The 23,599-nt window shown below is 46.9% G+C and overlaps 1 protein-coding gene across 3 annotated transcripts in view; it reads left to right on the top strand.

Moving 5' to 3' along the window:
* Positions 1–7,053, top strand: part of LOC118965005 (palmitoyltransferase ZDHHC1-like) — a 55,330-nt gene extending 48,277 nt beyond the window's left edge. For 2 of the 3 annotated variants that reach the window (XM_036981692.1, XM_036981690.1), the window contains exon 11: positions 6,162–7,053. In XM_036981692.1, the coding sequence (XP_036837587.1) occupies positions 6,162–6,736 (575 nt within the window). In that variant the 3' untranslated portion in view covers positions 6,737–7,053. The remainder of the gene's footprint in view (positions 1–6,161) is intronic. The other variant, XM_036981691.1, reaches the window with a different exon arrangement.
* The last annotated feature ends 16,546 nt before the right edge of the window (positions 7,054–23,599 follow it).

The following is a 23,599-nucleotide window of genomic DNA, read 5'->3' as shown; positions in this document are numbered from 1 at the left end:
AGAACCTGGTGAGACCACACACACAAAGCCCCAGCCTTCAACACTACAGAACCTGGTGAGACCACACACACAAAGCCCCGGCCTTCAACACTACAGAACCTGGTGAGACCACACACACAAAGCCCCGGCCTTCAACACTACAGAACCTGGTGAGACCACACACACAAAGCCCCAGCCTTCAACACTACAGAACCTGGTGAGACCACACACACAAAGCCCCGGCCTTCAACACTACAGAACCTGGTGAGACCACACACACAAAGCCCCAGCCTTCAACACTACAGAACCTGGTGAAACCACACACACAAAGCCCCGGCCTTCAACACTACAGAACCTGGTGAGACCACACACACACAAAGCCCTGGCCTTCAACACTACAGAACCTGGTGAGACCACACACACAAAACCCCAGCCTTCAACACTACAGAACCTGGTGAGACCACACACACAAAGCCCCAGCCTTCAACAATACAGAACCTGGTGAGACCACACACACAAAGCCCCGGCCTTCAACACTACAGAACCACACACACACACAAAGCCCCGGCCTTCAACACTACAGAACCTGGTGAGACCACACACACAAAGCCCCGGCCTTCAACACTACAGAACCTGGTGAGACCACACACACAAAGCCCCAGCCTTTAACACTACAGAACCTGGTGAGACCACACACACAAAGCCCCGGCCTTCAACACTACAGAACCTGGTGAGACCACACACACACAAAGCCCCAGCCTTCAACACTACAGAACCTGGTGAGACCCCACACACAAAGCCCCGGCCTTCAACAATACAGAACCTGGTGAGACCATACACACACAAAGCCCCGGTCTTCAACACTACAGAACCTGGTGAGACCACACACACAAAGCCCCGGCCTTCAACACTACCGAACCACACACACACAAAGCCCCAGCCTTCAACACTACAGAACCACACACACACAAAGCCCCACCCTTCAACACTACAGAACCACACACACTCTTTCGGTTTTACTATCCTTGTGGGACCTAAAATAGATTTCCATTCAAAATCCTATTTTCCCTAACCTCTAACTATAACCTCTAACCCATAACCTCTAACTATAACCCTAACCTCTAACTCTAACCTCTAACCCATAACCTCTAACTATAACCCTAACCTCTAACTCTAACCTCTAACCCATAACCTCTAACTATAACCCTAACCTCTAACCTCTAACCCATAACCTCTAACTATAACCCTAACCTCTAACTCTAACCTCTAACCCATAACCTCTAACTATAACCCTAACCTCTAACTTTAACCTCTAACCCATAACCCATAACCTCTAACTATAACCCTAACCTCTAACTCTAACCTCTAACCCATAACCCATAACCTCTAACTATAACCCTAACCTCTAACTCTAACCTCTAACCCATAACCCCTAACCCATAACCCTAACCCTAACTATAACCCTAACCCATAACCCTAACCTCTAACCGTAAACCTAAACCTAACCTCTAACCCTAACTATAACCCTAACCTCTAACCTCTAACCGTAAACCTAACCCTAACCCTAACTATAACCCTAACCCATAACCCTAACCTCTAACCGAAAATCTAAACCTAACCCTAACTATAACCCTAACCCATAACCCTAACCTCTAACCGTAAACCTAACCCTAACCCTAACTATAACCCTAACCTCTAACCCTAACCTCTAACCGTAAACCTAACTCTAACCCTAACTATAACCCTAACCCATAACCCTAACCTCTAACCGTAAACCTAAACCTAACCCTAACTATAACCCTAACCCATAACCCTAACCTCTAACCGTAAACCTAAACCTAACCCTAACTATAACCCTAACTATAACCCATAACTCTAACCTCTAACCGTAAACTCTAACCCTAACTATAACCCTAACCCATAACCCTAACCCATAACCCTAACTATAACCCATAACCCTAACCTCTAACCTCTAACTATAACCCTAACCCATAACTCTAACCCTAACCCATAACTCTAACCCTAACCCATAACTCTAACCCTAACTATAACCCTAACCCATAACTCTAACCCTAACTATAACCCTAACCCATAACTCTAACCCTAACCTCTAACCCTAACCTCTAACCGTAAACCTAACCCTAACCCTAACTATAACCCTAACCCATAACCCTAACCTCTAACCGTAAACCTAAACCTAACCCTAACCCTAACTATAACCCTAACCCATAACCCTAACCTCTAACCGTAAACCTAACCCTAACCCTAACTATAACCCTAACCTCTAACCCTAACCTCTAACCGTAAACCTAACTCTAACCCTAACTATAACCCTAACCCATAACCCTAACCCTAACCGTAAACCTAAACCTAACCCTAACTATAACCCTAACCCATAACCCTAACCTCTAACCGTAAACCTAACCCTAACTATAACCCTAACTATAACCCATAACTCTAACCTCTAACCGTAAACTCTAACCCTAACTATAACCCTAACCCATAACCCTAACTATAACCCATAACCCTAACCTCTAACCTCTAACTATAACCCTAACCCATAACTCTAACCCTAACCCATAACTCTAACCCTAACTATAACCCTAACCCATAACTCTAACCCTAACTATAACCCTAACCCATAACTCTAACCCTAACTATAACCCTAACCCATAACTCTAACCCTAACCCATAACTCTAACCCTAACTATAACCCTAACCCATAACCCTAACCTCTAACCGTAAACCTAAACATAACCCTAATTCTAACCCTAATTGTAACCTTACCCCCCCTAAGGTCGATGTCTGTGCCTCCGCAGAAATCTAGTTTGCATAATAAAAAATGATCAAACATTAGTCAGTCCTCTGCTACTTGACATGCTGATATACCATTAGTCCTCTGCTACTTGACATGCTGATATAGCATCAGTCCTCTGCTACTTGACATGCTGATATAACATTAGTCCTCTGCTACTTGACATGCTGATATAGCATCAGTCCTCTGCTACTTGACATGCTGATATAACATTAGTCCTCTGCTACTTGACATGCTGATGTAACATTAGTCCTCTGCTACTTGACATGCTGATATAACATTAGTCAGTCCTCTGCTACTTGACATGCTGATATAACATTAGTCAGTCCTCTGCTACTTGACATGCTGATATAACATCAGTCCTCTGCTACTTGACATGCTGATATAACATTAGTCCTCTGCTACTTGACATGCTGATATAGCATCAGTCCTCTGCTACTTGACATGCTGATATAACATTAGTCCTCTGCTACTTGACATGCTGATATAACATTAGTCCTCTTCTACTTGACATGCTGATATAGCATTAGTCCTCTGCTACTTGACATGCTGATATAGCATTAGTCCTCTGCTACTTGACATGCTGATATAGCATTAGTCCTCTGCTACTTGACATGCTGATATAGCATTAGTCCTCTGCTACTTGACATGCTGATATAGCATTAGTCCTCTTCTACTTGACATGCTGATATAACATTAGTCAGTCCTCTGCTACTTGACATGCTGATATACCATTAGTCAGTCCTCTGCTACTTGACATGCTGATATAGCATTAGTCAGTCCTCTGCTACTTGACATACTGATATAGCATTAGTCAGTCCTCTGCTACTTGACATGCTGATATAGAATTAGTCCTCTGCTACTTGACATGCTGATATAGCATTAGTCAGTCCTCCTCTACTTGACATGCTGATATATAGTTAGTCAGTCCTCTTCTACTTGACATGCTGATATAACATTAGTCAGTCCTCTCCTACTTGACATGCTGATATAGAATTAGTCCTCTGCTACTTGACATGCTGATATAGCATTAGTCAGTCCTCTGCTACTTGACATGCTGATATAGCATTAGTCAGTCCTCTGCTACTTGACATACTGATATAGCATTAGTCAGTCCTCTGCTACTTGACATGCTGATATAGAATTAGTCCTCTGCTACTTGACATGCTGATATAGCATTAGTCAGTCCTCCTCTACTTGACATGCTGATATATAGTTAGTCAGTCCTCTTCTACTTGACATGCTGATATAACATTAGTCAGTCCTCTCCTACTTGACATGCTGATATAGAATTAGTCCTCTGCTACTTGACATGCTGATATAGCATTAGTTAGTCCTCTGCTACTTGACATGCTGATATAATATTAGTCAGTCCTCTGCTACTTGACATGCTGATATAGCATTAGTCAGTCCTCTTCTACTTGACATGCTGATATAGCATTAGTCAGTCCTCTGCTACTTGACATGCTGATACAGCATTAGTCAGTCCTCTGCTACTTGATATGCTGATATAGCATTAGTCAGTCCTCTGCTACTTGACATGCTGATATAGCATTAGTCAGTCCTCCTCTACTTGACATGCTGATATAACATTAGTCAGTCCTCTGCTACTTGACATATGCTGATATAGCATTAGTCAGTCCTTTCCTACTTGACATGCTGATATAGCATTAGTCAGTCCCCTCTACTTGATATGCTGATATAACATTAGTCAGTCCTCCTCTACTTGACATGCTGATACAGCATTAGTCAGTCCTCTCCGACTTGACATGCTGATATAGCATTAGTCCTCTGCTACTTGACATGCTGATATAGCATTAGTCCTCTGCTACTTGACATGCTGATATAGCATTAGTCCTCTGCTACTTGACATGCTGATATAGCATTAGTCCTCTGCTACTTGACATGCTGATATAGCATTAGTCCTCTGCTACTTGACATGCTGATATAGCATTAGTCCTCTGCTACTTGACATGCTGATATAGCATCAGTCCTCTGCTACTTGACATGCTGATATAGCATTAGTCCTCTTCTACTTGACATGCTGATATAGCATTAGTCAGTCCTCTCCGACTTGACATGCTGATATAACATTAGTCCTCTGCTACTTGACATGCTGATATAGCATCAGTCCTCTGCTACTTGACATGCTGATATAGCATTAGTCCTCTTCTACTTGACATGCTGATATAGCATTAGTCAGTCCTCTCCGACTTGACATGCTGATATAACATTAGTCCTCTGCTACTTGAAGTGACATGAGTGTATCTGTTGGTAAACACAGTGCCTGTGTTAAACAGAATGCTTTAGAACGCGTTATAAGCATGTATGAGCCTTTATAATGTCTTATAACACGGCTTAATATGTCCTCTCGCTCTCTCAATGTATAGAATTGTCAACAGTCTGAAATGGTCTGTTATTTAGTCATTCTAAGACATTATAACGAGGTCATACTTACTACAGAACTAGAAGGAATAGAACAGGCTTCCTCTTTCAAGTCAATGATGTCATAATGGACAGCCATTTTTAGTGTACCCACAAATCGCCATGGTGAGAGGTTGGAGGCCTGTTCTATTGATTCTATTTCTATGCTCATGTATATTGAGTAGCAGCTCTGTGATGTGAATGTCTGTCCCTTTCCTGTCCTCCTCTGCTGTCCTCTCCTCTCTTCTCCTCTCTGTCCTCTCCTCTCTTCTCCTCTGCTGTCCTCCTCCTCTCCTCTCTGTCCTCCTCCTCTCCTCTCTTCTCCTCTGCTGTCCTCCTCCTCTCCTCTCTGTCCTCCTACCTCTGTCCTCCTCCTCTCTTCTCCTCTGCTGTCCTCCTCCTCTCCTCTCTGTCCTCTTCCTCTCCTCTGTCCTCTCCTCTCTTCTCCTCTCTGTCCTCTCCTCTCTTCTCCTCTGCTGTCCTCCTCCTCTCCTCTCTGTCCTCCTCCTCTCCTCTCTTCTCCTCTGCTGTCCTCCTCCTCTCCTCTCTGTCCTCCTACCTCTGTCCTCCTCCTCTCTTCTCCTCTGCTGTCCTCCTCCTCTCCTCTCTGTCCTCCTCCTCTCCTCTCTGTCCTCCTCCTCTCCTCTCTTCTCCTCTGCTGTCCTCCTCCTCTCCTCTCTGTCCTCCTACCTCTGTCATCCTCCTCTCTTCTCCTCTGCTGTCCTCCTCCTCTCCTCTCTGTCCTCCTACCTCTGTCCTCCTCCTCTCTTCTCCTCTGCTGTCCTCCTCCTCTCCTCTCTGTCCTCTTCCTCTCCTCTGTCCTCTCCTCTCTGTCCTCCTCCTCACCTCTCTGTCCTCCTCCTCTCTTCTCCTCTGCTGTCCTCCTCCTCTCCTCTCTGTCGTCCTCCTCTCCTCTCTGTCATCCTCCTGTCCTGTTCTCCAGAAGACTCCTGCAGTGTAACTCCAGTCCCCACATCCGTGTCCCACCTGTCCAGCTACCTGAACCAGCACCTCTCCTTCCCCCTGCGGGCCTCCCAGCCCCCCACTAGCTCCCTACATCCTGGTCTCCAACCTGACCCCGTGCTGCCCGCCGGGCCCCCTGCTGAGTATCACTCTGACTCTGCAGAGTCCCTGGAGGAGATCCCCGTGGCGTTGGCACGACTGGGCACCTCCGCCGCGGCAGGAACGTCTACGGGTAGGACTGCAGCGTCTGGGTCGTCTTCTCAACGCTCTCTACTGCTAACTGCAGCCCGACCCCATCCCTCGCCCCAGCCCCGGACCAAGAGGAAGTCCTCCGCACACAGCAGCAGGACAGGGGGAGGGGGGGAGCAGAGGTTTGAGATGGCTGCCCAGCCTCCTACGGTCTACGTCAGTAGGAGTAGTGGACAGCCGGGGGGAGGAGCCCAGCACCGGGACAACAAACACAGCAGCAGACAGGCCAGTAGGAGAGGCCTGGAGCAGCCTGGTCCTGGGTCCAGCTCCAACCATAGCTCCAGGGCAGGCACCCCAATGGCGTAGACTAGCTCCCCCAGGATGGGCCACTGCACACTGGGCCCCAGGATGTACCACTGCACCCTGGGCTGGAGGGCTGGCTGGCTGTCTGACTGGTTGGCTGGCTGGCTGACTAGCTGGCTGACTGACTGACTGACTGTCTGACTGACTGTCTGGAAGAGCCTTGATACCACAGTCTCCACTATTCAACTATGACTACATCCCCAATGGCACCCTGTTCCCTATACAGTACACTACTTTAGACCAGAGCCCAATGGCACCCTGTTCCCTATGTAGTGCACTACTTTAGACCAGGACCCAATGGCACCCTGTTCCCTATATAGTACACTACTTTAGACCAGGACCCTATGGCACCCTGTACCCTATGCAGTGCACTACTTTAGACCAGAGCCCAATGGCACCCTGTTCCCTATATAGTACACTACTTTAGACCAGGACCCAATGGCACCCTGTTCTCTATATAGTGCACTACTTTAGACCAGAGCCCAATGGCACCCTGTTCCCTATATAGTACACTACTTTAGACCAGGACCCAATGGCACCCTGTTCCCTATATAGTACACTATTTTAGACCAGGACCCTATGGCACCCTGTACCCTATATAGTGCACTACTTTAGACCAGAGCCCAATGGCACCCTGTTCCCTATATAGTACACTACTTTAGACCAGGACCCAATGGCACCCTGTTCCCTATATAGTGCACTACTTTAGACCACAGAGCCCTTAGCTCATAGGGTTCCATTTGAAATGCGTGTTATATGATTAAAATCCCCACAACACTAAATGGTACCTGTGTTCACGTCTTCAGGTTAATATCCTGTATCATAAAACACACAGCTTTTAGTATGATTCTACTTGTTGTTATTTCTTCCTGTTGAAGCGTCTTTCTGAATGAAGAGTCCTTGGTGATTTGTACAGGAAGCAAGAAACCGTAACGTTCTGCCTTCCCAGGTCTACACTTTGTAAACTAATGTTACCTGTTCATCTTTTTCATGGAAACACCATTCATCGTGTTGGTGTGTTTTCTACCTGAATCCTTTAGTTTGTTTATTGTTATTGCTTACCCATCTGTCTGTCTGACTGTCTGTCTGACTGTCTGACTGTCTGTCTGTCTGTCTGTCTGACTGTCTGTCTGTCTGACTGTCTGACTGTCTGTCTGACTGTCTGTCTGTCTGTCTGTCTGTCTGACTGTCTGTCTGTCTGACTGTCTGCTATGGTGACCGTCTGTCTGACTGTCTGTCTGACTGCTATGGTGACCGTCTGTCTGTCTGCCTGTCTGTCTGCGAGTGCTGAGCATTAACTGAGATCACAGTCATTTTTGCAGTTTTTAAAGAACTAATTGATGACATTGGAGCAATTATTTGAATTCCATTTATACTGAAAATATCAACGCGACATGTAAAGTGTTTATAAAATAAATAAAAGGTCCCAGAAATGTTTCACAAAAAGCTAATTTCTCTCAAATTTTGTGCACAAATTTGTTTTCAGCCCTGTTAATGAGCATTTCTTCTTTGCCAAGATAATCTATCCACCTGACAGGTGTGGCATATTAAGAAGCTGATTAAACATTACACAGGTGCACCTTGTGCTGGGGACAATAAAAGGCCACTCTAAAATGTGCTGTTCTGTCACACAACACAATGCCACAGAGTGCAGGGATGTCCACCAGAACAGTTTGATTGTGTTTTTGTCTGTCTGTCTACCTGTCTGTCTGTCTTCCTTTCTGTCTGTATGCCTGTCTGTTTGCCTGTCTGTTTGTATGCCTGTCTGTATGCCTGTCTATATTCCTGTCTGTTTGCCTGTCTGTCTGTATGCCTGTCTGTCTGTATGCCTGTCTATATTCCTGTCTGTTTGCCTGTCTATATTCCTGTCTGTCTGCCTGTGTATGCCTGTCTGTCTGCCTGTGTATGCCTGCCTATATTCCTGTCTGTCTGCCTGTCTGTCTGCCTGTGTATGCCTGCCTGTCTGTTTGCCTGTCTGTTTGCCTGCCTGTCTGTATGCCTGTCTATATTCCTGTCTGTCTGCCTGTCTATATTCCTGTCTGTCTGTTTGCCTGTCTGTTTGCCTGCCTGTCTGTATTCCTGTCTGTCTGCCTGTCTGTCTGTTTGTCTGTCTGTTTGCCTGTCTGTTTGTCTGTCTGCCTGTCTGTCTGTATGCCTGTCTGTCTGTCTGCCTGTCTGTTTGCCTGTCTGTCTGCCTGTTTGTCTGTCTGCCTGTCTGTATGCCTGTCTGTCTGTCTGCCTGTCTGTTTGCCTGTCTGTCTGTCTGCCTGTCTGTTTGCCTGTCTGTCTGTTTGTCTGTCTGTTTGCCTGTCTGTTTGTCTGTCTGCCTGTCTGTCTGCCTGTCTGTATGCCTGTCTGTCTGTCTGTCTGTTTGTCTGTCTGCCTGTCTGTATGCCTGTCTGTCTGTTTGTCTGTCTGCCTGTCTGTCTGCCTGTCTGTCTGTCTGCCTGTCTGTATACCTGGTTACACACTACTTGGATAGTTTTTCCCACCACTGTATGTAAGCAAACTGAAACTCATATCAACATCCAATTGAACCCCTTTTCCAACGTGACGTCGGCTATCATTATTCTGCATTTTTACTGTGTCTGACTGGTTCATGATCTGTAAGGATGACATTTGAAGATCTGTGCCTTACTCAATTTTATTTGACAATTTTGTATCTTGTTAATAAATATTAGCCACTGTTGATTGTGATTTGGTCTTATAAGTGTGAACAGACAACCCAGCTAGCACATGTTGTTCCTTGGAAGTTGTGGGAACGTACATTGTTTTTGTTTCTGGGAACGAATCCATACGTTTCCTGACCGGCTAAAACGGAACGTTTTTTTTTAAATGTCCTGTGAACGGAAGTGAAGATTTCTCCCGGTTCTGGGAATGTAAATTTATAGGTTTCATGGAGGTAATGAGAATATTTTACTAGGGTTCCCTGAAAGATTAACGTTGTGAGAACGGACATTATAGGTTATTGGATAGTAATTAAACAACGTTCTGAGAACGGACATTATAGGTTATTGGATAGTAATTAAACAACGTTCTGAGAACGGACATTATAGGTTATTGGATAGTAATTAAACAACGTTCTGAGAACGGACATTATAGGTTATTTGATAGTAATTAAACAACGTTCTGAGAACGGACATTATAGGTTATTTGATAGTAATTAAACAACGTTCTGAGAACGGACATTATAGGTTATTGGATAGTAATTAAACAACGTTCTGAGAACGGACATTATAGGTTATTGGATAGTAATTAAACAACGTTCTGAGAACGGACATTATAGGTTATTTGATAGTAATTAAACAACGTTCTGAGAACGGACATTATAGGTTATTTGATAGTAATTAAACAACGTTCTGAGAACGGACATTATAGGTTATTTGATAGTAATTAAACAACGTTCTGAGAACGGACATTATAGGTTATTTGATAGTAATTAAACAACGTTCTGAGAACGGACATTATAGGTTATTGGATAGTAATTAAACAACGTTCTGAGAACGGACATTATAGGTTATTTGATAGTAATTAAACAACGTTCTGAGAACGGACATTATAGGTTATTTGATAGTAATTAAACAACGTACTTCCCCCTCCTCAAATCAAATGTTATTAGTCATTGTGTAGTAGACCTTACAGTGAAATGCTGAATACAACAGGTGTAGTAGACCTTACAGTGAAATGCTGAATACAACAGGTGTAGTAGACCTTACAGTGAAATGCTGAATACAACAGGTGTAGTAGACCTTACAGTGAAATGCTGAATTCAACAGGTGTAGTAGACCTTACAGTGAAATGCTGAATACAACAGGTGTAGTAGACCTTACAGTGAAATGATGAATACAACAGGTGTAGTAGACCTCAGTGAAATGCTGAATACAACAGGTGTAGTAGACCTCACAGTGAAATGCTGAATACAACAGGTGTAGTAGACCTTACAGTGAAATGCTGAATACAACAGGTGTAGTAGACCTTACAGTGAAATGCTGAATACAACAGGTGTAGTAGACCTTACAGTGAAATGCTGAATACAACAGGTGTAGTAGACCTCACAGTAAAATGATGAATACAACAGGTGTAGTAGACCTTACAGTGAAATGCTGAATACAACAGGTGTAGTAGACCTTACAGTGAAATGCTGAATACAACAGGTGTAGTAGACCTTACAGTGAAATGATGAATACAACAGACCTCACAGTGAAATGCTGAATTCAACAGGTGTAGTAGACCTTACAGTGAAATGCTGAATACAACAGGTGTAGTAGACCTTACAGTGAAATGCTGAATACAACAGGTGTAGTAGACCTTACAGTGAAATGCTGAATACAACAGGTGTAGTAGACCTCACAGTGAAATGCTGAATACAACAGGTGTAGTAGACCTTACAGTGAAATGATGAATACAACAGGTGTAGTAGACCTCAGTGAAATGCTGAATACAACAGGTGTAGTAGACCTCACAGTGAAATGCTGAATACAACAGGTGTAGTAGACCTCACAGTGAAATGATGAATACAACAGGTGTAGTAGACCTCACAGTGAAATGATGAATACAACAGGTGTAGTAGACCTTACAGTGAAATGATGAATACAACAGACCTCACAGTGAAATGCTGAATACAACAGGTGTAGTAGACCTTACAGTGAAATGCTGAATACAACAGGTGTAGTAGACCTTACAGTGAAATGCTGAATACAACAGGTGTAGTAGACCTTACAGTGAAATGCTGAATACAACAGGTGTAGTAGACCTTACAGTGAAATGATGAATACAACAGGTGTAGTAGACCTCAGTGAAATGCTGAATACAACAGGTGTAGTAGACCTCACAGTGAAATGCTGAATACAACAGGTGTAGTAGACCTCACAGTGAAATGATGAATACAACAGGTGTAGTAGACCTCACAGTGAAATGATGAATACAACAGGTGTAGTAGACCTCACAGTGAAATGCTGAATACAACAGGTGTAGTAGACCTCACAGTGAAATGCTGAATACAACAGGTGTAGTAGACCTTACAGTGAAATGCTGAATACAACAGGTGTAGTAGACCTTACAGTGAAATGCTGAATACAACAGGTGTAGTAGACATTACAGTGAAATGCTGAATACAACAGGTGTAGTAGACCTCACAGTGAAATGCTGAATACAACAGGTGTAGTAGACATTACAGTGAAATGCTGAATACAACAGGTGTAGTAGACCTTACAGTGAAATGATGAATACAACAGGTGTAGTAGACCTCAGTGAAATGCTGAATACAACAGGTGTAGTAGACCTTACAGTGAAATGCTGAATACAACAGGTGTAGTAGACCTTAGTGAAATGCTGAATACAACAGGTGTAGTAGACCTCACAGTGAAATGCTGAATACAACAGGTGTAGTAGACCTTACAGTGCAATGATGAATACAACAGGTGTAGTAGACCTTACAGTGAAATGCTAAATACAACAGGTGTAGTAGACCTCACAGTGAAATGCTGAATACAACAGGTGTAGTAGACCTTACAGTGAAATGCTGAATACAACAGGTGTAGTAGACCTTACAGTGCAATGCTGAATACAACAGGTGTAGTAGACCTTACAGTGAAATGCTAAATACAACAGGTGTAGTAGACCTCACAGTGAAATGCTGAATACAACAGGTGTAGTAGACCTCACAGTGAAATGCTGAATACAACAGGTTTAGTAGACCTCACAGTGAAATGCTGAATACAACAGGTGTAGTAGACCTTACAGTGAAATGCTGAATACAACAGGTGTAGTAGACCTTACAGTGAAATGCTGAATACAACAGGTGTAGTAGACCTTACAGTGAAATGCTGAATACAACAGGTGTAGTAGACCTTACAGTGAAATGCTGAATACAACAGGTGTAGTAGACCTCACAGTGAAATGCTGAATACAACAGGTGTAGTAGACCTCACAGTGAAATGCTGAATACAACAGGTGTAGTAGACCTCCCAGTGAAATGCTGAATACAACAGGTGTAGTAGACCTCACAGTGAAATGCTGAATACAACAGGTGTAGTAGACCTTACAGTGAAATGCTGAATACAACAGGTATAGTAGACCTTACAGTGAAATGCTGAATACAACAGGTGTAGTAGACCTGTTTACTGAAATGTTTACTTAGAAGCCCCTAACCATCAATGCAGTTTAAAAAATAAGAATAAGAAATAAAAGTAACAAGTAATTCAAGAGCTGCAGTAAAATAACAATAGCGAGACTGTACACAGGGGGTACCGGTACAGAGTCAATGTGGAGACTGTACACAGGGGGTACCGGTACAGAGTCGATGTGGAGACTGTATACAGGGGGTACCGGTACAGAGTCGATGTGTGGGGGCACCAGGTTAGTTGAGATAATATGTACATGTAGGTAGAGTTATTAAAGTGACTATGCATAGATGATAACAACAGAGAGTAGCAGCAGGGTAAAAAAGGGGGGTTAATGTAAATAGTCTGGGTAGCCATTTGTCTAGATGTTCAGGAGTCTTATGGCTTGGGGGGGTAGAAGCTGTTTAGAAGCCTCTTGGACCTAGACTTGGTGCTCTGGTACCGCTTGCCGTGCCGTAGCAGAGAGAACAGTATATGACTTGGGTGGCTGGAGTCTGTGACAATTTTTAGGGCCTTCCTCTGACACCGCCTGGTATAGAGGTCCTGGATGGCAGGAAGCTTGACCTCAGTGATGTACTGGGCCATTCGCACTACCCTCCCCCCTTCTCACTTTCTCCCTCCCTCTCTCTCTCTTCCTTCCTGCTCGTTGCTGTGCTATCTATTTACAGCGTGTATATTGTTGTGTTGGGGTAACTGGTTGCTGGCTCCTGCTGCACAGTCACCCTGCCCCGCCCCCCAGCGGGAAGCCGAAGGCGTTACCTCGGCAACGGAACACTACGACATCATAACAGTGTCAATCAAGGCCCGACCCCGACCGAGGAGAAGCATGTGGTCGAATGTGTCGACAGGAGAGGGAGGGATGTGCATCCCAAACGTCTCTCCATATGAGCAGGGCCCGTACGAAAGTAGTGCACTATGTAGGGAATATGTTTATCCGTTTTGGGACACAGACAAGAGTCACTCCTCATTCTATTCTCCTGTAATCTACTGCTTTAATGTGGCTACTGGAAGGAACGTCGCCTCGGCAACTGGCCTTTTCTTTAGAGATGTTCTGAAAGGCAACATTCTCTCTGGAAGTAGTGTACACTACTGTAGTTGTCAGGATTTCTCTCTGGAAGTAGTGTACACTACTGTAGTTGTCAGGATTTCTCTCTGGAAGTAGTGTACACTACTGTAGTTGTCAGGATTTCTCTCTGGAAGTAGTGTACACTACTGTAGTTGTCAGGATTTCTCTCTGGAAGTAGTGTACACTACTGTAGTTGTCAGGATTTCTCTCTGGAAGTAGTGTACACTACTGTAGTTGTCAGGATTTCTCTCTGGAAGTAGTGTACACTACTGTCTGTCTCTGTTTGTCTGTCTCTGTCTGTCTCTGCTTGTCTGTCTCTGTCTGTCTCTGCCTGTCTCTGTCTGTCTCTGCCTGTCTGTCTCTGCCTGTCTGTCTGTCTCTGCCTGTTTATGTCTGGCTGCCTGTCTCTGTCTGTCTGTCTCTGTCTGTCTCTGCCTGTCTGTCTGTCTGTCTGTCTGTCTGTCTGTCTGTACCACACAGAGTATCTGATGTCTGGGTGGTAGAGTTGTAATATAATGATCCTGTCTGGGTGGTAGAGTTGTAATATAATGAGCCTATCTGGGTGGTAGAGTTGTAATATAATGATCCTGTCTGGGTGGTAGAGTTGTAACATAATGATCCTGTCTGGGTGGTAGAGTTGTAACATAATGATCCTGTCTGGGTGGTAGAGTTGTAATATAATGATCCTGTCTGGGTGGTAGAGTTGTAATATAATGATCCTGTCTGGGTGGTAGAGTTGTAACATAATGATCCTGTCTGGGTGGTAGAGTTGTAATATAATGATCCTGTCTGGGTGGTAGAGTTGTAATATAATGATCCTGTCTGGGTGGTAGAGTTGTAACATAATGATCCTGTCTGGGTGGTAGAGTTGTAATATAATGATCCTGTCTGGGTGGTAGAGTTGTAATATAATGATCCTGTCTGGGTGGTAGAGTTGTAACATAATGATCCTGTCTGGGTGGTAGAGTTGTAATATAATGATCCTGTCTGGGTGGTAGAGTTGTAATATAATGATTCTGTCTGGGTGGTAGAGTTGTAATATAATGATCCTGTCTGGGTGGTAGAGTTGTAATATAATGATTCTGTCTGGGTGGTAGAGTTGTAATATAATGATTCTGTCTGGGTGGTAGAGTTGTAATATAATGATCCTGTCTGGGTGGTAGAGTTGTAATATAATGATCCTGTCTGGGTGGTAGAGTTGTAACATAATGATCCTGTCTGGGTGGTAGAGTTGTAATATAATGATCCTGTCTGGGTGGTAGAGTTGTAACATAATGATCCTGTCTGGGTGGTAGAGTTGTAATATAATGATCCTGTCTGGGTGGTAGAGTTGTAATATAATGATCCTGTCTGGGTGGTAGAGTTGTAACATAATGATCCTGTCTGGGTGGTAGAGTTGTAATATAATGATCCTGTCTGGGTGGTAGAGTTGTAACATAATGATCCTGTCTGGGTGGTAGAGTTGTAACATAATGATCCTGTCTGGGTGGTAGAGTTGTAACATAATGATCCTGTCTGGGTGGTAGAGTTGTAACATAATGATCCTGTCTGGGTGGTAGAGTTGTAACATAATGATCCTGTCTGGGTGGTAGAGTTGTAATATAATGATCCTGTCTGGGTGGTAGAGTTGTAACATAATGATCCTGTCTGGGTGGTAGAGTTGTAACATAATGATCCTGTCTGGGTGGTAGAGTTGTAACATAATGATCCTGTCTGGGTGGTAGAGTTGTAATATAATGATCCTGTCTGGGTGGTAGAGTTGTAATATAATGATCCTGTCTGGGTGGTAGAGTTGTAATATAATGATCCTGTCTGCGTGGTAGAGTTGTAACATAATGATCCTGTCTGGGTGGTAGAGTTGTAATATAATGATCCTGTCTGGGTGGTAGAGTTGTAATATAATGATCCTGTCTGCGTGGTAGAGTTGTAATATAATGATCCTGTCTGGGTGGTAGAGTTGTAACATAATGATCCTGTCTGGGTGGTAGAGTTGTAACATAATGATCCTGTCTGGGTGGTAGAGTTGTAATATAATGATCCTGTCTGGGTGGTAGAGTTGTAATATAATGATCCTGTCTGGGCGGTAGAGTTGTAATATAATGATCCTGTCTGGGTGGCAGAGTTGTAATATAATGATCCTGCCTGGGTGGTAGAGTTGTGTGTGGTTGGGCGGAGGAATCAGAGGATGTGTGTGGTCGATGGTGTCAGCGTAGGACAGTGTGATGTTGAAATGTGTTGTGTGCTGTTGCTAAGTTTCCTGCCCACTGCCACCTTCCAGCATGACTGGGCTGTTTGTAGTCCTTTACTGCTCATTTTCATGCATGATCCCAAATGGCACCCTATTCCCTATGTAGTGCAGCACCCTACTCCCTAAAGTAGTGCACTATATAGGAAATATGGCGAAATTTGGGACATGACCCGTGGTCTGCGGCAGACTGGTACGGTATTCATGCATGATTCAACAATGTGTTTAATATGTCTCAAACCAACAGTTTTGTCAATACACATTTCTCAGGGATTCCATTTCTCAGGGATTCCATTTAATAGGGATTCCATTTAATAGGGATTCCATTTAATAGGGATTCCATTTATCAGGGATTCCATTTATCAGGGATTCCATTTATCAGGGATTCCATTTATCAGGGATTCCATTTATCGGGGATTCCATTTAATAGGGATTCCATTTATCAGGGATTCCATTTTTTAGGGATTCCATTTATCAGGGATTCCATTTTTTAGGGATTCCATCTATCAGGGATTCCATTTTTTAGGGATTCCATTTAATAGGGATTCCATTTATCAGGGATTCCATTTATCAGGGATTCCATTTATCGGGGATTCCATTTATCGGGGATTCCATTTATCGGGGATTCCATTTATCGGGGATTCCATTTATCAGGGATTCCATTTATCGGGGATTCCATTTATCGGGGATTCCATCTATCAGGGATTCCATTTCTATTTAAAATGCTGAGTTTGTTGCTCTGTTGCAGGTATATTAGCAGCACAGGTGTGCTAACAGTCCTCCTTTCAGCTGGTCAAACATGCTTCCTGCCTTCAGAGCATCACATCACACACACACACACACACACACACATACACACACACACACACACACACACACACGTTTGATAGGGCCCCTGGTCAGAAGTAGGTAACAGGGTGCCATTTGGGATGCAAGCCGTACTCACTAGGCGGTACCACGTGCCCGAGCACCCAGCCTTTTAACTTCACAGAAGGAATGTGCTCCAGACAGATTGTTGTGCTTATCGTTGCGCCGCCCCCGGGGGGCCTGGCGTTTTCTCTCTTCTTCTTCTTTCTATTTGCTATTGCTGGTTTCCATAGAAACATAATTTGTCTGTCTTTCTCGGCAGTAGTGGGCCAGCAGCAGCAGTAGTAGTAGTGTCCAGCTAGGTGGCTGTAGGGGGCCAGCAGTAGTAATAGTAGTGTCCAGCTAGGTGGCTGTAGGGGGCCAGAAGTAGTAGTAGTAGTGTCCAGCTAGGTGGCTGTAGGGGGCCAGCAGCAGTAGTAATAGTAGTGTCCAGCTAGGTGGCTGTAGGGGGCCAGCAGCAGTAGTAATAGTAGTGTCCAGCTAGGTGGCTGTAGGGGGCCAGCAGTAGTAATAGTAGTGTCCAGCTAGGTGGCTGTAGGGGGCCAGCAGTAGTAATAGTAGTGTCCAGCTAGGTGGCTAGCAGCAGTAGTAATAGTAGTGTCCAGCTAGGTGGCTGTAGGGGGCCAGCAGCAGTAGTAATAGTAGTGTCCAGCTAGGTGGCTGTAGGGGGCCAGCAGCAGTAGTAATAGTAGTGTCCAGCTAGGTGGCTGTAGGGGGCCAGCAGCAGTAGTAATAGTAGTGTCCAGCTAGGTGGCTGTAGGGGGCCAGCAGTAGTAATAGCAGTGTCCAGCTAGGTGGCTGTAGGGGGCCAGCAGTAGTAATAGTAGTGTCCAGCTAGGTGGCTGTAGGGGGCCAGCAGCAGTAGTAATAGTAGTGTCCAGCTAGGTGGCTGTAGGGGGCCAGCAGTAGTAATAGCAGTGTCCAGCTAGGTGGCTGTAGGGGGCCAGCAGCAGTAGTAATAGTAGTGTCCAGCTAGGTGGCTGTAGTGGGCCAGCAGCAGTAGTAATAGTAGTGTCCAGCTAGGTGGCTGTAGGGGGCCAGCAGCAGTAGTAGTAGTGTCCAGCTAGGTGGCTGTAGGGGGCCAGCAGCAGTAGTAGTAGTGTCCAGCTAGGTGGCTGTAGGGGGCCAGCAGTAGTAATAGTAGTGTCCAGCTAGGTGGCTGTAGGGGGCCAGCAGTAGTAATAGTAGTAGTGTCCAGCTAGGTGGCTGTAGGGGGCCAGCAGCAGTAGTAGTAGTGTTCAGCTAGGTGGCTGTAGGGGGCCAGCAGTAGTAATAGTAGTGTCCAGCTAGGTGGCTGTAGGGGGCCAGCAGCAGTAGTAATAGTAGTGTCCAGCTAGGTGGCTGTAGGGGGCCAGCAGCAGTAGTAATAGTAGTGTCCAGCTAGGTGGCTGTAGGGGGCCAGCAGCAGTAGTAATAGTAGTGTCCAGCTAGGTGGCTGTAGTGGGCCAGCAGTAGTAATAGTAGTGTCCAGCTAGGTGGCTGTAGGGGGCCAGCAGTAGTAATAGTAGTGTCCAGCTAGGTGGCTGTAGGGGGCCAGCAGCAGTAGTAATAGTAGTGTCCAGCTAGGTGGCTGTAGGGGGCCAGCAGCAGTAGTAATAGTAGTGTCCAGCTAGGTGGCTGTAGGGGGCCAGCAGCAGTAGTAATAGTAGTGTCCAGCTAGGTGGCTGTAGTGGGCCAGCAGTAGTAATAGTAGTGTCCAGCTAGGTGGCTGTAGGGGTAAGCAGCAGTAGTAATAGTAGTGTCCAGCTAGGTGGCTGTAGTGGGCCAGCAGTAGTAATAGTAGTGTCCAGCTAGGTGGCTGTAGGGGGCCAGCAGTAGTAATAGTAGTGTCCAGCTAGGTGGCTGTAGGGGGCCAGCAGCAGTAGTAATAGTAGTGTCCAGCTAGGTGGCTGTAGGGGGCCAGCAGTAGTAATAGTAGTGTCCAGCTAGGTGGCTGTAGGGGGCCAGCAGCAGTAGTAATAGTAGTGTCCAGCTAGGTGGCTGTAGGGGGCCAGCAGCAGTAGTAATAGTAGTGTCCAGCTAGGTGGCTGTAGGGGGCCAGCAGCAGTAGTAATAGTAGTGTCCAGCTAGGTAGCTGTAGGGGGCCAGCAGCAGTAGTAATAGTAGTGTCCAGCTAGGTGGCTGTAGGGGGCCAGCAGCAGTAGTAATAGTAGTGTCCAGCTAGGTGGCTGTAGGGGGCCAGCAGCAGTAGTAATAGTAGTGTCCAGCTAGGTGGCTGTAGGGGGCCAGCAGCAGTAGTAATAGTAGTGTCCAGCTAGGTGGCTGTAGGGGGCCAGCAGCAGTATTAATAGTAGTGTCCAGCTAGGTGGCTGTAGGGGGCCAGCAGTAGTAATAGTAGTGTCCAGCTAGGTGGCTGTAGGGGGCCAGCAGCAGTAGTAATAGTAGTGTCCAGCTAGGTGGCTGTAGGGGGCCAGCAGCAGTAGTAATAGTAGTGTCCAGCTAGGTGGCTGTAGGGGGCCAGCAGCAGTAGTAATAGTAGTGTCCAGCTAGGTGGCTGTAGGGGGCCAGCAGCAGTAGTAATAGTAGTGTCCAGCTAGGTGGCTGTAGGGGGCCAGCAGTAGTAATAGTAGTGTCCAGCTAGGTGGCTGTAGGGGGCCAGCAGCAGTAGTAATAGTAGTGTCCAGCTAGGTGGCTGTAGTGGGCCAGCAGTAGTAATAGTAGTGTCCAGCTAGGTGGCTGTAGGGGTCAGCAGCAGTAGTAATAGTAGTGTCCAGCTAGGTGGCTGTAGTGGGCCAGCAGTAGTAATAGTAGTGTCCAGCTAGGTGGCTGTAGGGGGCCAGCAGTAGTAATAGTAGTGTCCAGCTAGGTGGCTGTAGGGGGCCAGCAGCAGTAGTAATAGTAGTGTCCAGCTAGGTGGCTGTAGGGGGCCAGCAGTAGTAATAGTAGTGTCCAGCTAGGTGGCTGTAGGGGGCCAGCAGCAGTAGTAATAGTAGTGTCCAGCTAGGTGGCTGTAGGGGGCCAGCAGCAGTAGTAATAGTAGTGTCCAGCTAGGTGGCTGTAGGGGGCCAGCAGCAGTAGTAATAGTAGTGTCCAGCTAGGTAGCTGTAGGGGGCCAGCAGCAGTAGTAATAGTAGTGTCCAGCTAGGTGGCTGTAGGGGGCCAGCAGCAGTAGTAATAGTAGTGTCCAGCTAGGTGGCTGTAGGGGGCCAGCAGCAGTAGTAATAGTAGTGTCCAGCTAGGTGGCTGTAGGGGGCCAGCAGCAGTAGTAATAGTAGTGTCCAGCTAGGTGGCTGTAGGGGGCCAGCAGCAGTATTAATAGTAGTGTCCAGCTAGGTGGCTGTAGGGGGCCAGCAGTAGTAATAGTAGTGTCCAGCTAGGTGGCTGTAGGGGGCCAGCAGCAGTAGTAATAGTAGTGTCCAGCTAGGTGGCTGTAGGGGGCCAGCAGCAGTAGTAATAGTAGTGTCCAGCTAGGTGGCTGTAGGGGGCCAGCAGCAGTAGTAATAGTAGTGTCCAGCTAGGTGGCTGTAGGGGGCCAGCAGCAGTAGTAATAGTAGTGTCCAGCTAGGTGGCTGTAGGGGGCCAGCAGTAGTAATAGTAGTGTCCAGCTAGGTGGCTGTAGGGGGCCAGCAGCAGTAGTAATAGTAGTGTCCAGCTAGGTGGCTGTAGGGGGCCAGCAGCAGTAGTAATAGTAGTGTCCAGCTAGGTGGCTGTAGGGGGCCAGCAGCAGTAGTAATAGTAGTGTCCAGCTAGGTGGCTGTAGGGGGCCAGCAGTAGTAATAGTAGTGTCCAGCTAGGTGGCTGTAGGGGGCCAGCAGCAGTAGTAATAGTAGTGTCCAGCTAGGTGGCTGTAGGGGGCCAGCAGCAATAGTAATAGTAGTGTCCAGCTAGGTGGCTGTAGGGGGCCAGCAGCAGTAGTAATAGTAGTGTCCAGCTAGGTAGCTGTAGGGGGCCAGCAGCAGTAGTAATAGTAGTGTCCAGCTAGGTGGCTGTAGGGGGCCAGCAGCAGTAGTAATAGTAGTGTCCAGCTAGGTGGCTGTAGGGGGCCAGCAGCAGTAGTAATAGTAGTGTCCAGCTAGGTGGCTGTAGGGGGCCAGCAGCAGTAGTAATAGTAGTGTCCAGCTAGGTGGCTGTAGGGGGCCAGCAGCAGTAGTAATAGTAGTGTCCAGCTAGGTGGCTGTAGGGGGCCAGCAGTAGTAATAGTAGTGTCCAGCTAGGTGGCTGTAGGGGGCCAGCAGCAGTAGTAATAGTAGTGTCCAGCTAGGTGGCTGTAGGGGGCCAGCAGCAGTAGTAATAGTAGTGTCCAGCTAGGTGGCTGTAGGGGGCCAGCAGTAGTAATAGTAGTGTCCAGCTAGGTGGCTGTAGGGGGCCAGCAGTAGTAATAGTAGTGTCCAGCTAGGTGGCTGTAGGGGGCCAGCATTAGTAATAGTAGTGTCCAGCTAGGTGGCTGTAGGGGGCCAGCAGCAGTAGTAATAGTAGTGTCCAGCTAGGTGGCTGTAGGGGGCCAGCAGCAGTAGTAATAGTAGTGTCCAGCTAGGTGGCTGTAGGGGGCCAGCAGCAGTAGTAATAGTAGTGTCCAGCTAGGTGGCTGTAGGGGGCCAGCAGTAGTAATAGTAGTGTCCAGCTAGGTGGCTGTAGGGGGCCAGCAGTAGTAATAGTAGTGTCCAGCTAGGTGGCTGTAGGGGGCCAGCAGCAGTAGTAATAGTAGTGTCCAGCTAGGTGGCTGTAGGGGGCCAGCAGTAGTAATAGTAGTGTCCAGCTAGGTGGCTGTAGGGGGCCAGCAGCAGTAGTAATAGTAGTGTCCAGCTAGGTGGCTGTAGTGGGCCAGCAGCAGTAGTAATAGTAGTGTCCAGCTAGGTGGCTGTAGTGGGCCAGCAGCAGTAGTAATAGTAGTGTCCAGCTAGGTGGCTGTAGGGGGCCAGCAGCAGTAGTAGTAGTGTCCAGCTAGGTGGCTGTAGGGGGCCAGCAGCAGTAGTAGTAGTGTCCAGCTAGGTGGCTGTAGGGGGCCAGCAGCAGTAGTAGTAGTGTCCAGCTAGGTGGCTGTAGGGGGCCAGCAGCAGTAGTAATAGTAGTGTCCAGCTAGGTGGCTGTAGGGGGCCAGCAGCAGCAGTAGTAGTGTTCAGCTAGGTGGCTGTAGGGGGCCAGCAGCAGTAGTAGTAGTGTCAAGCTAGGTGGCTGTAGGGGGCCAGCAGCAGTAGTAGTAGTGTTCAGCTAGGTGGCTGTAGGGGGCCAGCAGCAGTAGTAGTAGTGTCCAGCTAGGTGGCTGTAGGGGGCCAGCAGTAGTAATAGTAGTGTCCAGCTAGGTGGCTGTAGGGGGCCAGCAGCAGTAATAATAGTAGTGTCCAGCTAGGTGGCTGTAGGGGGCCAGCAGCAGTAGTAGTAGTGTCGAGCTAGGTGGCTGTAGGGGGCCAGCAGCAGTAGTAGTAGTGTCCAGCTAGGTGGCTGTAGCGGGGCAGCAGCAGTAGTAGTAATAGTAGTGTCCAGCTAGGTGGCTGTAGGGGGCCAGCAGTAGTAGTAATAGTAGTGTCCAGCTAGGTGGCTGTAGGGGGCCAGCAGTAGTAGTAGTAGTGTCCAGCTAGGTGGCTGTAGGGGGCCAGCAGTAGTAATAGTAGTGTCCAGCTAGGTGGCTGTAGGGGGCCAGCAGTAGTAGTAATAGTAGTGTCCAGCTAGGTGGCTGTAGGGGGCCAGCAGCAGTAGTAATAGTAGTGTCCAGCTGGGTGGCTGTAGGGGGCCAGCAGCAGTAGTAATAGTAGTGTCCAGCTAGGTGGCTGTAGGGGGCCAGCAGTAGTAATAGTAGTGTCCAGCTAGGTGGCTGTAGGGGGCCAGCAGCAGTAGTAATAGTAGTGTCCAGCTAGGTGGCTGTAGGGGACCAGCAGCAGTAGTAATAGTAGTGTCCAGCTAGGTGGCTGTAGGGGGCCAGCAGCAGTAGTAATAGTAGTGTCCAGCTAGGTGGCTGTAGGGGGCCAGCAGCAGTAGTAGTAGTGTCCAGCTAGGTGGCTGTAGGGGACCAGCAGCAGCAGTAATAGTAGTGTCCAGCTAGGTGGCTGTAGGGGGCCAGCAGTAGTAATAGTAGTGTCCAGCTAGGTGGCTGTAGGGAGCCAGCAGTAGTAATAGTAGTGTCCAGCTAGGTGGCTGTAGGGGGCCAGCAGTAGTAATAGTAGTGTCCAGCTAGGTGGCTGTAGGGGGCCAGCAGCAGTAGTAATAGTAGTGTCCAGCTAGGTGGCTGTAGGGGGCCAGCAGCAGTAGTAATAGTAGTGTCCAGCTAGGTGGCTGTAGGGGGCCAGCAGCAGTAGTAATAGTAGTGTCCAGCTAGGTGGCTGTAGGGGGCCAGCAGTAGTAATAGTAGTGTCCAGCTAGGTGGCTGTAGGGGGCCAGCAGTAGTAATAGTAGTGTCCAGCTAGGTGGCTGTAGGGGGCCAGCAGCAGTAGTAATAGTAGTGTCCAGCTAGGTGGCTGTAGGGGGCCAGCAGTAGTAATAGTAGTGTCCAGCTAGGTGGCTGTAGGGGGCCAGCAGCAGTAGTAATAGTAGTGTCCAGCTAGGTGGCTGTAGTGGGCCAGCAGCAGTAGTAATAGTAGTGTCCAGCTAGGTGGCTGTAGTGGGCCAGCAGCAGTAGTAATAGTAGTGTCCAG

This window comes from Oncorhynchus mykiss, chromosome 6 (assembly GCF_013265735.2).
Source record: "Oncorhynchus mykiss isolate Arlee chromosome 6, USDA_OmykA_1.1, whole genome shotgun sequence".
In the NCBI taxonomy this organism is placed as follows: Eukaryota; Metazoa; Chordata; class Actinopteri; order Salmoniformes; family Salmonidae; genus Oncorhynchus; species Oncorhynchus mykiss.
Note: the sequence above shows the minus strand (reverse complement) of the source record. Positions and strands in the feature narration are given on the sequence as shown.